The sequence below is a fragment of the Haliaeetus albicilla genome, chromosome 9 (genome assembly GCF_947461875.1).
Source record: "Haliaeetus albicilla chromosome 9, bHalAlb1.1, whole genome shotgun sequence".
In the NCBI taxonomy this organism is placed as follows: Eukaryota; Metazoa; Chordata; class Aves; order Accipitriformes; family Accipitridae; genus Haliaeetus; species Haliaeetus albicilla.
Window position 1 is genome coordinate 7,947,146 of NC_091491.1, and position 14,910 is coordinate 7,962,055.

Genomic DNA, 14,910 nt, shown 5'->3' on the forward strand with positions numbered 1-14,910 from the left:
GCTGCTGTGTTTCAGAAAGGAAGGAAAATGAATCGCCAACTCCCTCCAAACAGCCTCCCGCTGCTATCCTGCTCTGCTTGGGACTGTTGAATGTGCAGATGGATATTTGGTAACAACAACTTTAGGGGGGAAAAAGGTCTTGGTTCTCTGTTTGGGGTTTAGAGCACCGAATGCAGGTGGGTACGACAGAAAACCCTGCAGCCCTGCTTTGGCTCACAGTGGTCCAAGCTGAGCATGGACATGTGCTGGCGATCCCTGAGGAGGAGATGTGTTGGTGTGAAACTTGCCATAAAAAGAACTGGCAGAGGCAGGTGTTGGGTTTGATACCTCAAGTTTTAATTTGCTGTTTTCAGCAGTATAATAACTGTCCTTGGTGCATTAGGGGAGAATGAATTACATGGAAAAGATCAGTTGGAGAGACCAGGGTCTTCACTTGCTGATCTGAAGCGGTTTGTTACCAACACCAGTTGAGCTGGGGGTGTTCTGTAAAAATCTCAGAGCAGCTCATAAACTAATTTACAGTGAATTCCTGGAGAACGTGTTGCTTTCCTCTTATAAATGCAGACATGTGGGCGTGTCTGTTCTTCTCTCACTCTTTTTCTCTTTCTTTTTTAAGCTAGCAAGCCACACAAGCATGATGGATGGGATGCTCCACGGAGCGTGGGATCTTCCCCCATCCAGCAGGGATGTCATTCTCTGCGCAGATGGCATCCTCCAGTGGAAGCCACCCACTGCTGCTCTGCCTCTTGGGAGACCTGAACTTTTCCATTTGACAGGAAGGAAGCTCATAGCTCCCTGCTGACTGCTGGGAGTTAAGCGAGCAATCAGTGACATGAGACCTTAGAAGGAAGAAGGTGACTTTATTTTAAAACAAAATTAATTTCACTCATTCACAGTCATACCCACCTGCTCACAAGCACCAACAGGGGGATCTCCAAGTTGTTGTCCAGAGTTTGGACACCAAGACAAGTGTGTCCAGATGGTCTGGACGGTATTCCTTGCAATGACAGAGCAGACAAGGAATGCTAAATATCACCTCTGGTGTCTCTTGGACAGCTTGGCAACCATGTGATGGACATGTGCTGGCGTCTGCATTTTTACATCCCTTGGGGGCTAAGAGTGATGGTGATCTTTTGCCTCTGTGAGTCCTTAGGATTCACTCACTGCCCTTCATGTCTTTAGCTGGATGTCTTAAGGCTCCTACCCCATTCTCTATTCTTCTCCAAATCATCTCTTAGTGTCTTGAGTCTCTGTTGATGCACATTGTCCCTTGTTTCAAGATGTTCCTTGTTTTCCAACCTGAGAAGCTGCAGCTAGGTATACTGCGATCTTGAGGACCTGCTAAATCACTGCCCTCAGCACAGGCTGTTTATTACACCCTGTGTTCCTCCTGGTGCTTTTGTACTCCTTCCCATCCATTCTTCACTCAGATCATGCTCAACATATGCATTCCTGTGATTTACAGACTGTGTAAAGGATTGTCTTCTGGCTTTGTGTGCATGTATAACGCTGCACAGAAGGAGTCAAGGAACTGATCCTGGATCAAAACTGAGTGGTCAGAAGCCTGAATGGAGCTGGCATTGTGCCCTGAAGCTCAGATCAGTGAGAAGATTTTGGGAACTGCTTGTGTAACCAAGTCATTCACGTGCACGAGTGCTTGGGGAGCTCCTGCTCACAAGCTGGCAGCTCACGTTGGGGTGGCCAGAGTGTAACGCTGCCAGGACTGGCACTGAGCACGGGTGGAGAGGGGTGTGGAGTGGCTGCTTGCCTTGGCACGCTCCTGGCTGGTGAGCATCTGAACTCAGGTCAGGGCTTACGGATCGGCCTAACGCAGAGCAGCAGCAGGTCTGCAGCGACTCTGGTGGTGTCTGGTGCTGCAAACCTCTATTGGGTTTGTGTGGCAAGGTTTTGGTAGTGGGGGCGGCTACAGGGGTGGCTTCTGTGAGAAGCTGCTAGAAGCTTCCCCTATGCCAGACAGAGCCAATGCCAGCCGGCTCCAAGATGGACCCACCACTGCCCAAGGCCAAGCCCATCAGCGATGGTGGTAGCGCCTCTGGGGATAACATATTTAAGAAGGGAAAAAAACTTGCTGCAGAACAGAAACTGCAGCCGGAGAGAGGAATGAGAACATGTGAGAGAAACAACCCTGCAGACACCAAGGTCAGTGAAGAAGGAAGGGGAGGAGGTGCTCCAGGTACCAGAGTGGAGATTCCCCTGCAGCCCGTGGGGAAGACCATGGTGAGGCAGGCTGTCCCCCTGCAGCCCATGGAGGACCCCATGCTGGAGCAGGTGGACGCCTGAAGGAGGCTGTGACCCCGTGGGAAGCCTGCACTGGAGCAGGCTCCTGGCAGGACCTGTGGCCCCATGGAGAGAGAAGCCCATGCTGGAGCAGGTTTGCTGGCAGGACTTGTGACCCCACAGGGGATCCACACTGGAGCAGTCTGTTCCTGAAGGACTGCAGCCTGTGGAAGGGACCCACACTAGAGCAGTTTGTGAAGAACTGCAGCCCCATGGGAAGGACTCACGTTGGAGAAGTTTGTGGAGGACTGTCTCCAGTGCGAGGGACCCCACACTGGAGCAGGGGAAGAGTGAGGAGTCCTCCCCCTGAGGAGGAAGGAGCAGCAGAGACAACGTGTGATGAACTGACCGCAAGCCCCATTCCCCATCCCCCTGTGCTGCTGCGGGGGAGGAGGTAGAGAAAATCGGGAGTGAAGCTGTGCCTGGGAAGAAGGGAGGGGTGGGGGGAAGGTGTTTTAAGGTTTGGTTTTATTTCTCATTACCCTACTCTGGTCGATTGGTAATAAATTAATTTTCCCCAAGTCAAGTCTGTTTTGCCCATGACAGTAATTACTGAGTGATCTGTCCCGTCCTTATCTTGACTCATGAGCCTTTTGTTATATTTTCTCTCCCCTGGCCAGCTGAGGGGGGGAGTGATAGAGCAGCTTTGGTGGGCACCTGGCATCCAGCCAGGGTCAACCCACCACAAAACCATAGGAAGCAGAGTCTCACCTAAGAGTTTTTGCTCTAGGTTAGCAAGAAAAGTTGCTAGCATTGGCAGGGAGTGGGTGGTAGTACCTCATTTGCCCTCAGCCGGAGGGTTTTGAGGCCGATCCACTTCTATGTAGTCTAAATGCATAGTGAGCATCTTCTGTGAAAGGCTGAGCTTGTTTCCGTCTCTTAAATGGCTTGTGTGGTATGGATGCAGGGTTGGGTGGATTTGGGGTATCATTCTCAGCTCCGTGTGCTCTCTTTGTTTCTTGCTGCAGGTCCCCCAAAAGAAAATGGTGTAAGGCCAGCCAGCGCAGCTGCCACTTCCAATCGCTGCGTGCCCAGACCTCAGGGAGGAACATGGCAGCAGCTCAGGGAGCAGGAAGCAGTTCAGCTGGGCCATCCGGTCTCCCCGGTTCTGCCCCAGGGCACAGCAGCAACTCCACAGCAGTGGCGGTGTGGGAATGGCAGGATGAATTTGGCAGGTGGAGGCCCTACCGAGGCAATGTCTGCAGCTACATTGAACAGGTTTTTCAGGCCTCTCAGCAGAAGGGCCGGCGTTCGGGGTCGGGGCTTGTCAGCAGCATCCCTTTGGGACATGCGGATCCTGTCTTGGCCCCCTACGTCATCGACATCCCAAGCTTGACACAGTTCCGGCAGGATACAGGTAAGGGAGCTGCCCTGCCCGTGGTGGGGTTTTGATGAGGCTGCTTGTATGCTTGGAGATAAGTGAGGCCTTGTTCTGTGTAGGAGAGCCCTACAAAGCTCTCCTGTCTGCTGCCACTGCTGGGCAGTTCTTTGAGGGGTGGCATGTCTGCTTCTCTCCTGATGCTATCTGCCACCCAGCATATTAGCACGTGAGAAAATCAATGTTGGCTGGTGTGAATCTGCAGGGCTGGGTGCAGGCCGGTGGCAGTGATGTCTTACGGAGCCTCATCACGGGACCTCTGGAGCTCAGAGCTTGTGAGCCAGAGCCCTCAGGGCTGGAAACTTTCTTCCTGCCCCCACCCACATCCATTCAAGACCACTCGCATAAAAAGGCCTTTTTACAATTCAGACCCCCCCGTTTGAATCCCTTGTTCCCTCTGCAACTGGAGTGCCAGCTGCTTTACCTTGGCATGCCGCCCTGCGCAAGCTGCTTTGCGAGAGCCTGCAGCCCCCGCAGAACGCTGTAATGCTGCAGCAGAATATTCCCTGCACTTGTGCTGTATGAGGCTGGCTTGCTTCCTCCCAGGGAGGAAGGGTGGGCTGGGCTTAATAGCAGGATTGAGACCTAATTTTCATTCTCATCTTGTCTCTTGGGGTCACTGAGGCTAGCAGCTCAGAATTTGCTGAGATGACTCCTACCCTCTTTTGCTCCAGATGTGCTGAGCAGCTGTAGCTTAGAAAGGGGGCAGGGGTGGAATGCTTGCTCTTCATCTCTGGAAAATCCAGGGATATCCCAAATTACACACCCTGAATGAATGGCTGCTTTGAAAAATTCTCCATGCATCAGTTTCCCCTTTGCCAACATCTCTCCCGTCCCCTCAGGACACAGTCAAGCATCACTCCAAGCTTTAGAGATGGGCAGTGCGCTGGTTTCTTGCCAATTTAAGCAATAAGTGAACAATATCTTGAATCAACTGCACAATCAGGCAGTCCCTACAGGAAAGGGAAGTGGTTGAAGCAAATGCAAGTGGTCATCACAGCTGCATCCGTGTTTTTATTCTGACTTGGTGACCTTAGGATTAGTTTTTCTAGCAGCGTCCTGGATGAGGAGCTTGCTTAGCTGGATGCCTTGGCAGGTCTGCTCAGCATGGCCTGTTTGAGCACCTGGAAGCCCTGCTGAGGCTGTGGCTTAGAGCAATGCAGCATGGACCACCAGAGCTGTCAGCAGCAGCTGTTTCTTGTTTTCTTCATGCCTAACTTGTGAAGCAACCTTCCAGCCTCTTGCCCTTTCAGCCAGTGCTCCAACACGTGGGCAGCAGTCCCAGGCTGTCCCTTGTCAGGAAATGGCCCAGTTTGGTGAGGGTGAGCAGAGTGCCTGTGGGAGGGTGAAAGATGTGTCCCAGTGTTAATGGGACATCCTTCTCCACAAGTGGAGCTGTCTCTCCACAAAGGTCTTGTATCTCTTTAGGCCCTTGTGAAAGATGTCAAAACACCTAGCGAATATTGTCCGTTGCAGGATGGTTTGGAATTGGTCATCTTTTGGGGGCAGCCCAATACAATTTTGGAAATGAGGTTGACTGGCGTGATCTCATCTTTCCTTGGACAAGACCTGTGGTTGAGTCGTTAATAACAAAAAGGCTGATTCCACTTCATGTCTCTCCTGCAGCATTTCCCACTGATTTGGAGGGATGCTGATCAGAGTGGCCAGATCTGTGAGCCTCCCTCCACAAGTACCTGTGTGCTCTGCAACGTGACTATTGGAAACGCTCTCGTATCCCCTTTCAGTGGCTCAGTTCTAAGCAAAGCTTTTTCTCTCTGCAGGGCTCTGCCTTAAACTTGAACCTTTCTGAGTGAGCAGCCAGCTGACCTTTGTCATGTGCTGGAGAAAAGAATCTCTGCAGGAAACATCCCCATGAAAAATCTTTAAACAGGGCAAAAAATAGGCTGTTGTATTCTGCTCATTAGCTATCAGACAGACAAATAGGCTCTTCAAAGGAAGCCAGGGAGAATAACAGGAAGCCAGTGTTAACGGGACCAGCATCCCCACCAATGGGGAATGACAGCTGTGCAGGGGGATCTTATGGGCAGGATTAGCTGCAGGCTTCAGCTGCTGGTTGAGGCACATTAGCTGGGAGTGAATGCAAGGGAGCAGCAGGAGTTGTCCTCTCACCACAGCTGTTTGCCCACCCTGGAGAGGAATGCCAGTTTCCCTGCCAGCCTGGGGGAAGGGGGATGTTTTCCAAGTGCACGGCTTTGGTTTTGCTATTGAATACTAAAAGCTCTTCTCCCCGCTGCGGTTTAGGGGTGTTAAAAACACAGGTAGCTTGCAAACTCAAGTCCTCTCTGTGCTGCTTTTAGCTTCTGACCTGTCAATGGAGTAGAGGCAGGCTTGCTTAATCTCCTCTGAGATGTGTCCCGCTGGGCTTTCTGACACCTTGCTTTACCTGTGGTAGTCCCTTTTCTCCTGGGAGCAGGTTCCCTGCACTCATCTCTAAATGTAGTTCATTTCTCACCATCTCACTTCCAGCCCAGTGTCATCCCTAGTCCTCCTTGTGCTCAGGGGGTCACCTCTGACGTTGCCTACTTGTTGAGGCCATAGGTTTGTGTTTCTAAAACATGGAGGGACTTCCTTTGTGGATAGGAGCGGTCATCGCTAGAGTTTGCTTTTGGCTCTTGCATCTGCTTTCCCATGGATTCCTGGCTGGGGAAGGTCGCCTGCGTTCTGCTGACACCTTCTGCCCTGACTTCTGCCAGGGGAGGGCCTTGTCCCACAGAAATCCTTGGGCTTCATGGTTGAGCCATTGGGGTTCAACCCCAGCTCTTACAGGGGAGGTTGCTGTGTTTCACTGCTAGTAGCTTTTTAGGTGTGCTGATGAGGTGTCGTCTGTTGGATGGTGTCACTGGAAAGTCCTGCTCTGCAATAAGCAGGATGCTTGATGCTGCTCTGGCCACTGAAGCAGCAGGTTGAGGGTAAGTGCTGGACCTTTCCTGGCTGCTCATCCCCTGCATGGGCTGAGGCAAGCCATTCCAGTCCCCAATGACTTCAGCTCCCCAGCAGAAACAGGAGTCCTGCCGTTCCTTGGTCTGGCACATTCTGCCTTTGAGAGAGCCTCAGCCTTTATGTCAGCTCTGGAGCTCAGATCTGTCTTTCCTGATACTGCACCCCAGCACAAAGTCTCGTTATGGTCTGACCATAGCGCTGTGCAGAAAGCACCAGCACAATTTACAAAGCAGCCTGGGAGTGTGATAGGAGCAGAAGTGTGACTTTTGTGCTGTTGAGCAGAAGTTTTAGCAGCAAGCAGGCAGTTAATGCCCTTATGGTTTGAGTCAAGTCCGAACAGTTTCTGGAGTACCCCAAGAGCATGGGGTAGAAATAGCAGCAGTGTGAGGCAGAGGTACTCAAGCCAGCAGTCAGCTGGCCTGAAGACAGGTAGCAATTGGGTTTTGCCAGCGTGGAGTCCCACGTGGGCTGTCCTCCCTCTTCCTTGGGGTGTGCTTGTTGGGTGTAAAGCTTGCTTGGATTGCCTGCCCCTCATGGAGCCACCAGCAACATCCTGGGGCAGTTATCCACAGGCTATAGATGTGGATACTCTTTTTACCTGTGGTCCTGGAGCTTAGGGTCATAACACATGACCCCTTAGGAGGATTTGGTTTTTTTTTTTTCCTCTTGGTGCTGTTCTTCTCTGAACTCCTCCTGTGTCATAACGACTTGCTGCACCCCTGTTCACCCCCACCTGCCTGCATCCCCAGACTTGCTTACCCTGCGGCGTTTCCTGCTCCTCATTCTCAGTGCAAAGTGCCGCTGAGGATTTTCCCAGCAGCAGCAGTTTTGACCCTGCTGCAGGAACCTGTTTTTGCAGAGGTTGCAGAGCTTCTGGCCTGTTGGGTGGCTTGCTTCCCTCTCGTTAGGCTTTTTTTTTTTTTTAAAGAAAAGAATAAAGTAACCACGAGTGAAGTCACCCTGGAGAGCCAGGCTTCCAGGGGGTTTCGAGCTCCTGCTGTTGCTGTCGAGCAGCCTTGCAAGAGTAGCGTGTTGGCTTTCATTTCTCTTCCTTTGTCTGAACAGCTGCTCTCTCCAGTTTCCAAGTTACTTCGTTGTCTTCTCTCTAGTCTTGCTTTATCTCCCAGCAGTCAGGAGCCTGGAGAAGGTGGCCCTGTCTGTCCCCTCTCCAAAGTCCTTGTCCTTGCCCTTGTGGGACTTCACCCGCTCCCCCAAGAACAAAATTGCCCAGACTCTTGCATAGCGAAGTAGGAAAGTAGGCTTTTAGCCCCTTAAGCACTCCTGCAAAGCACTTCCTGATGGTGTCCTGTCTCTATAGTTACTCTGTTGTCAAGGCTGTGGGAGTTGGTTTTTTTTAACCAGATCTATGCCTCAGCCTAATTTTTTTACCTTTTTTTTTTTTTTTTTTTTAAAGTCAGGGCAGCATATGTGATTGCTGTGCCTTTGTGCTCGGGTGTGTCTGTCTCTGCATCCTCTCTCTTTCCCTCCTTTCCCACCCTTCCTCCCAGCAGCTTTTGAACCTGTTGCCAGCCTGCAATCAGATTTGGCAGAGGGACAGGGATCTTGGGGGTATTGCGTTTCTCTAAGCTTCATGAGCAAACCCAGCCCTGTTGGGAAAGAGAAAGTCTGTTAGTGCCCCTGTTGATGGAGAGGTGAGGAAGACCACCCTGATGTAGACACCGCAGATCTGTGCAGAAACAAATCCCTGAGACAACGTCCCCCCCATTAATTCTCTGCTCACAAAATTATTTGATTTATTTTCCTCCTCTCCTCACACAGGGACGATGCGGGCCGTCCGCAGGCACCTCTTCCCTGGGGACTCTGCTGCAGGGCAGGGCATCGTCTGGGAGTGGCAGAACGATGAAGGCGGGTGGTCCCCCTATGAGATGAACGTCTGCGTGTTCCTGGAGCAAGCCCGTGCCACGAACCACCAGCGAGTAGATCTTGGACCCTTGGGCTACAACTACGAAGTTGACTTTGTGGCTCAAGTCCAGACCAACAAGACCACGAGGTTCCGTCGCAGTGTTCAGAGGCGCTTGGATGCCCCATACCCAGTGACAGCCTCCTCGGCACCACTTCACACAGGGGTGGCTTGTTCTTGCCAGCAGTGCTGGCTAAACAGTGGGACTGGTCCCATCACCACACGCTACCGCCACTCCATGATAAACTTTCCCAACAATTCTGCTACTCATCAGGTTTCTGGTAGGACAGCGTCAGTAAGTTCTTCCAGCGTCGGCTTCGTGCCCTATAACAAACCAACTTTGTCTGGAGCAAGGTCGACACCGAGACTCAATGCACAGAGCACCTGGGCTTTGCCTCAAACTGGGGGCCCCAGCACAGGACTATCTGCATCTAACGGAGTCAGGTACAGACCCTAATTCACCTTTAAATACTGTGCATGTGTCCAAGACACCTGCTGTGCTCAGGTCTTCGTTATCTAGGAGCCTCTCTGTCCCAGAGGACTTTACAAAGGTCTCCCTAGAAGGAGAGAGAGGTTTGTGCCTTTGTGTCCAGTACAGTGGATGAAAAGGCTTCTCCTCTGCTTTCCCCTTCCTTTTTCCCACTTGAAATATAGTTTCTGTCTACTAGTCTGCCTGAACCACTGGAGAAAGTGGTCAGGTTGAGATTCTGCAGGTTTAAGAAAATTAATAGCGATTGGTGGTATTTCAGGTTACACTTAAAAACAACTGTGAGGGGGACTGAGTGAATGAAAAGGGGACTTGTGAACACCCTTATTTAATTCAAAATATGCAATAAACATAGAGTGGAAAACTGCTCTGTGTTCAAAGCTCTTCCCCTTCAGGGAAAGACAACAGGACTTTCTGTGTGTGGCTGAGACCTCATGAATTCTCTTGACAAAATCAGGAAGTCCATGTTGGACATTTTTAAGGTGAAAAAGCAGAAGAAAACCAACCCCTAAGATACAGATTTGATCAAGGATTTTTTAAATCCATTGTGAAGATGTTTAGAAAACCAAATCAGTAATTTATTCTCCCCTTCTTTTGATACCTTGAACCATATTGATCCTTCTCTATCTGAAATCAATGCAGTGACACTAGCAATTTGAGTGGTGTCCAGGCTACTCGTCAGGCTAAATGCTGATGCAGAGCAGGGATGCCACTGGATAATTGTGCAAGAGGTTCATTTTGCACGTGTTGAGGTGCTGTGGAACTTTGCCGTTGCGATGTTGGAGGACTGGAAGCGCAAGCAGGACTGTAAGTGATTTAAAATCCAGCTAAGCCTTGCCTTGTGAGGGTTTTGCCGTGTCCTTTCCCTTCATCTTTCTTCAGTGACCCTCTCCTGGCTGGGTGCTCAGGGTGGGCTCTGGCTCTCTGGAGGGAGCTAGTTACTTTGAAGGAAGGACTGGCAGTTGTTGCGATGCTAGTTGAGGTCTAGTTTTCCTCAGTTTGTTGAGCTGTCACCCATCAAACACTCCAGCTTGTATGGCTGGGTCATCCATGCTGGCTGCTGATCCATTTTCACCGTGGCTCTTCTCTGACAGGGCTGAAACTGGTGCACATCTCGCAGCACAGGATTTCAGCTTCCATCGGTATGCGGCTGGAGTCGAAGGAGGGCTGTTTGCACCTTGCTGGTGTGGGAGGAAGGGCTTCATTTCTTTTTGGGCCTTTCGGCTAAATGAAAAGCAGAGTCTCGTGGTCTGACAGCTCACCTCCTCTCCACGGCGTGGGCTGCTGGGCCAAGCCGCAGTCGGTTGTCCCCCATGGGCTGGAGGGGGGCTGCAGCACTGGGCTCCAGCAGGGATTTTGGGGCTGGGGGAGATCAGTGTCATCCTTGCAAAGAGGGGCACTTCCCTACTTCTTGTAGGACGGCCTCTGTGAAACCTAGACACCCAAACCAAGCCAGATCACCACTAATCGGCTTTCAGGGTCTTAACTCTTTCTGCATGCAAGCCTTTGCTAGCAGAGGTCTTTGTGGCCTGTCTGTGATAATACTTGCACTGAGTATCTGCCAGCATTAAACTGAGGACCAAGCAAGGGCTGTCTGACTGCTCCCTCTGTTTGTACATGGCTGGAAGTGTACAGAGCAGTATACGCATTTGACCATAAATGATCCAGGTGCTGAACCACTGTGTAAGCACCTGAGAAGCTAAAGGGGAACTTGCCAGGACTGATTTACCTGTCTAAGCTACCCCAAGTAAATACACAGATAAGAGATCTAGAAGGGTGTTGAAAGAGATTCTGCTAATTATGTGAGGCACAGGGGTTTGAGGTTTATTTTGAATCTCATTTGTATTTTAAGCAAGATGGTGAATCTTGAGATACTTTCCTTGGTGTCATATCAGGACTTTCCCTCTTCAGGGTCGTCTGAGTGAAATGACTTCCCGCATCCTGTTCTTCTTTCTCATGGTCTTTTTCTGGTGCTTTCTTTGCACCTGCTGATTTTTTGTGGCATCTTAAGCATCCACAATACTCCTCTGCTTCCATCACCTTCAAATCAGGCTGAAAATCAGACCTCGGTACTGCTTGCAAGAGCCCCCAGTAAGGCTCTTGCTGTCTCCTGAAGAAGCTGCCAAATACCCCCTCTTTCAGGAGCCACTGGTCAGTGTGTGGGGCTGCTGGGCTGCCTGGAGCCCCTGTCCTTCCACAGAGCCTCAGTGTGATTTGCAAAGTGACTCTCAGGGTGGGAAGATTAAAAATAAAGAGCCAAATGCTGCGGCAGTTGCCCTGCAAGCCTGTCTGGAGCCGATCAGCATCTGGGTATGTTGTATCCTGCTGATGGGGGGACAGGCTGTCCTGAAAGGAGGGAGGGTGGGAGAGAGACGTTCAGAGAGGGGTGGCACAGGCTCCTTACCATGAACTGAGCTTGCAGCCCCGGTGATGCTGACTGGGAGGAGAGCGACAGCCGGGAGGAGACCTGGAGGTACCCAGCCAGGGCACTGGGGAGGACATTGTCGTGGCAGCCTGCTGGGCTGGGTCCTGGGAGCTGCCAGGGCAGCTCTCAGCGGCTGGTTAAACCCTCTGACAGGTGAGTGCTGGCAGAGCTTGCGCTGGGTTAATGCAACAGCCCTCCAGGGCTGGCATATGCCCCCACACTCCCTGCTCAGCTGCTCCAGCTCAGTCTCTTCTTGAGCACTGCTGAAGGTGGCTTTTGTGGCAGAAGCATCTGGTCTCCTCTACGAAGGCCAGCCTGGGGACAGCAGCAGCAGGCAGAGCCCTCCTGGGGCACTGGGACTGCTGCGGTACTGGTGGCAGCGTTGGCTGTGGATGAGCAATGCTGTGGCTGGTCAAGGTCTAGCTGCTGCAACCTGTTTTGCAGCTCAGCTGTTCATGGTGTGCAAGGGGTGAGGTGTCTGGTATCTTGGCAATAATCCCTGGCCAAGCCAGCCTTTCTGGGGGATGCGAAGGGATCGTACCGTTAAATATTTGCTGGGGACAGCAGAATGTGCCACGTGGGGAAGGCGACAGTTCTTCAGATGCTTGCAAGGGAGCATGTGAGTGCTGGCAGACTTATGTGACGGGCACCCTGTGTGCAAACCCTGCACCCCCAGCTGTGAGCCTCGGTCCCCGCTATCCTGGCTGTTGTCTGTCTGTCCCTGCTGGGGTGCTGTCGTGGTTTAACCCCAGCCAGCAAAGCACCACGCAGCTGCTTACTCACTTCCCCCTGACCCAGTGGGATGGGGGAGAGAATTGGGGGGAAAAAAAAGCAAAACTTGTGGGTTGAGATAAGAACAGTTTAATAGAACAGAAAGGAAGAAAATAATAATAATTACAATAATAATAATAAATTGGAATATACAAAACAAGTGATGCACAATGCAATTGCTCACCACTTGCCGACTGATGCCCAGTTAGTTCCTGAGCAGTCATCCCCCTGCCCCAGGCCAACTCCTCCCAGTCTATATACTGGGCATGACATCCCATGGTATGGAATACCCCTTTGGCCAGTTTGGGTCAGCTGCTCTGGCTGTGTTCCCTCCCAACTTCTTGTGCCCTTCCAGCCTTCTTGCTCTGGCTGGGCATGAGAAGCTGAAAAATCCTTGACTTGTTGCTAAGTAGTGTTTAGACTAACTGAAAACATCAGTGTGATATCAACATTCTTCTCATACTGAACCCAAAACATAACACTATACCAGCTACTAGAAAGAAAATTAACTCTATCCCAGCTGAAACCAGGACAGGTGTGAGCATGCCCTGAGCATGGGTGTGCTGCCCAGGCTTGCCAGAGCTAGTGTGACATGAACCCTTGGCAGAACCGAAGCCTAGCCCAGACATGGGGATGCTGCTGGGCACTTGCCTGGCTACAGGGCTTCTGGGAGAGGTGGTTTTGCAGGCAGGATGTTAGGAGCTGTCTGTTTGTTAATACTGGTGTTTGCCACTAGACATATCTGTGGAAGCCTCTGTTTTCCATGCCCTCCCCTGCAGGAGCACGCGTGGATTGCAGATCGCAGCCCAGAGTGAGACAGCAGCAGGGGGCTCACCCAAATGGACCCCAGAGAAGGGCAGAACAAAGATGTGCATTGGTGGCTCTTTGTGGATGACAGACGATGTCTGGATCTCCAGTCCTTTGGGATTAGTTTTGCCAGAGGTGCTCTCCTTCCCCCCTGCCAGACAGACAAATGCACGCAGAGGGGCAATCTCTGTCTTCCAGTATGGTGCTGTATGTGAAAGGGACTTTTTCAGCACCAGCTGACAGCTCGAGATGGCTTTTCCCCTGTCACCCCTGTGCTGGGTTTGAGTCGGAAATGCCACTGGGTGGGTGTAATTGCTCCTGGCTGGGGTTACAGTTTCAGGCTTGTGAAACCCATGTTCCAGCAGAAAATACTCTCATTTCTGTGAATTAGGGGAAACCTGAGTAGCAAACTCTAACAATGTGTTTCATTTAATTCTTAAGCCCAGAACATTCCTGGGTTATTTTATCCCCCAGGTTCCCCATCTTCCCCCCTCGGCTGGACTTGGCGTGGCGTGGTGGTTAGTTCCCCTTCCCTCGCAGTTGCTGCCCCATCTCCTCCTGCATCACCGAATAGTGCGGCCTTTGTGGCAGTGAAGACTAAGCACTAATTATCCTGCACTAATTATCCTGCCAAGGGTTTCCGTCTGTGTCCAGCACGCAGCGTTGCTCATTCCTCTTAGCCGTGATGCGCAATTCCTGTGCTGGCCCTTGCTCAGAGACCGAAGGGAAGGGAGCAGTGGGCCACGGTGGATCCTCTGGTGTCTAATAAAGGTTGTGTTGTGTTCACCCTGCAGCCTTTGGCTCCAAAGCAGCCCTGGCGGATTACTTGCTTTTACAAAACTGGTTATCTTCACAAAGCCTGCAGGGGTGACCCAGCTTCTGCCTCTCGGAGCTGAGCTGCGACTGGCAGAAGGGCTCAAAAGCTATTAGCAAGAGACTGAAAGATGGTGCAGTTACATACACACGGTTTCTTTAGGAAAAACAGCTAAAAATGGCAGCACCGAAGCAAACATCTCTCGTGCAGGGCTGAGAAAGTTCATCCTGGAAAGCTGCCTAACTCCCTGTGTGGTTGTGACAGTTATTTCCAATAGGCAGGCAGGAATAGCCCCCAGTATGGGCTGTTAGTAGCACAGGCATGCCTGGGCTTTTGTGGCATTGGCAGTGATTAAATATATTTCCTGCTTGCTTTGGGGCTGGAGGGCAGATGCTGGTGTGAGAGAAGGTGGAGCTCAGGCACTTCAAAATGCAGGTTTAATTTCCCCATCCTCCCAAGAGGGTCAAAGTCACTGGAAAACCCAGAGAGAAGTGCCAAGGCTTAAATAGATGCTAATATCCTTGGCTCTGCTGCTAATGTATTAAATACATGTGGGCAAGATGTTTTGCTTCTTGGTGCATTAGTTTCCTCCCGTGTATTAAACACAGTTAATGAATCCGGCCTCTCTCACAGACGGCACTGAAATCTGCTGATGGAGCGTGCCACGGCAAGGGTCGTATCCTTGTATCAGTGCTGTTAACCGGATCTGTGAAACAGGGGTCAGCTCCCCAGGGTCCCAGCCACCTCCTGGCATGATCCTTCCCACCCCACATGGGAAAGCATCCATCCCTGGGGCAAGAGCTACCCTGTTCCCCCCACTGTGCTGTCTAATTACAGAGAAGGGCATTCCTGAAACATGGTAAGGAGTGCCCTGCTTGTAATATGAGCAAGTAAAGCTGCAGGAAGCAATCTTCTGGGGGATATATTAATCAGTGCCCCAGCCAGGCAAATCTCCACTGCAGTTCCACTGGCCCCTCTGACCTTACGCGGCTTTGGGTGCTGGTCTAGGCTGTGCCTACAAATAAGGCAGGCAGCTTGAGGGGGAGAG

At 51.4% G+C, this 14,910-nt stretch overlaps 1 protein-coding gene across 4 annotated transcripts in view; it reads left to right on the forward strand.

Annotated features, from left to right (window-relative positions):
• Positions 1-14,910, forward strand: part of DTX2 (deltex E3 ubiquitin ligase 2) — a 41,410-nt gene that overhangs the window by 3,070 nt on the left and 23,430 nt on the right. For all 4 annotated transcript variants that reach the window (XM_069791395.1, XM_069791396.1, XM_069791397.1 and 1 more), the window contains exons 2-3: positions 3,267-3,655; positions 8,417-9,002. In XM_069791395.1, the coding sequence (XP_069647496.1) occupies positions 3,349-3,655; positions 8,417-9,002 (893 nt within the window). In that variant the 5' untranslated portion in view covers positions 3,267-3,348. The remainder of the gene's footprint in view (positions 1-3,266; positions 3,656-8,416; positions 9,003-14,910) is intronic.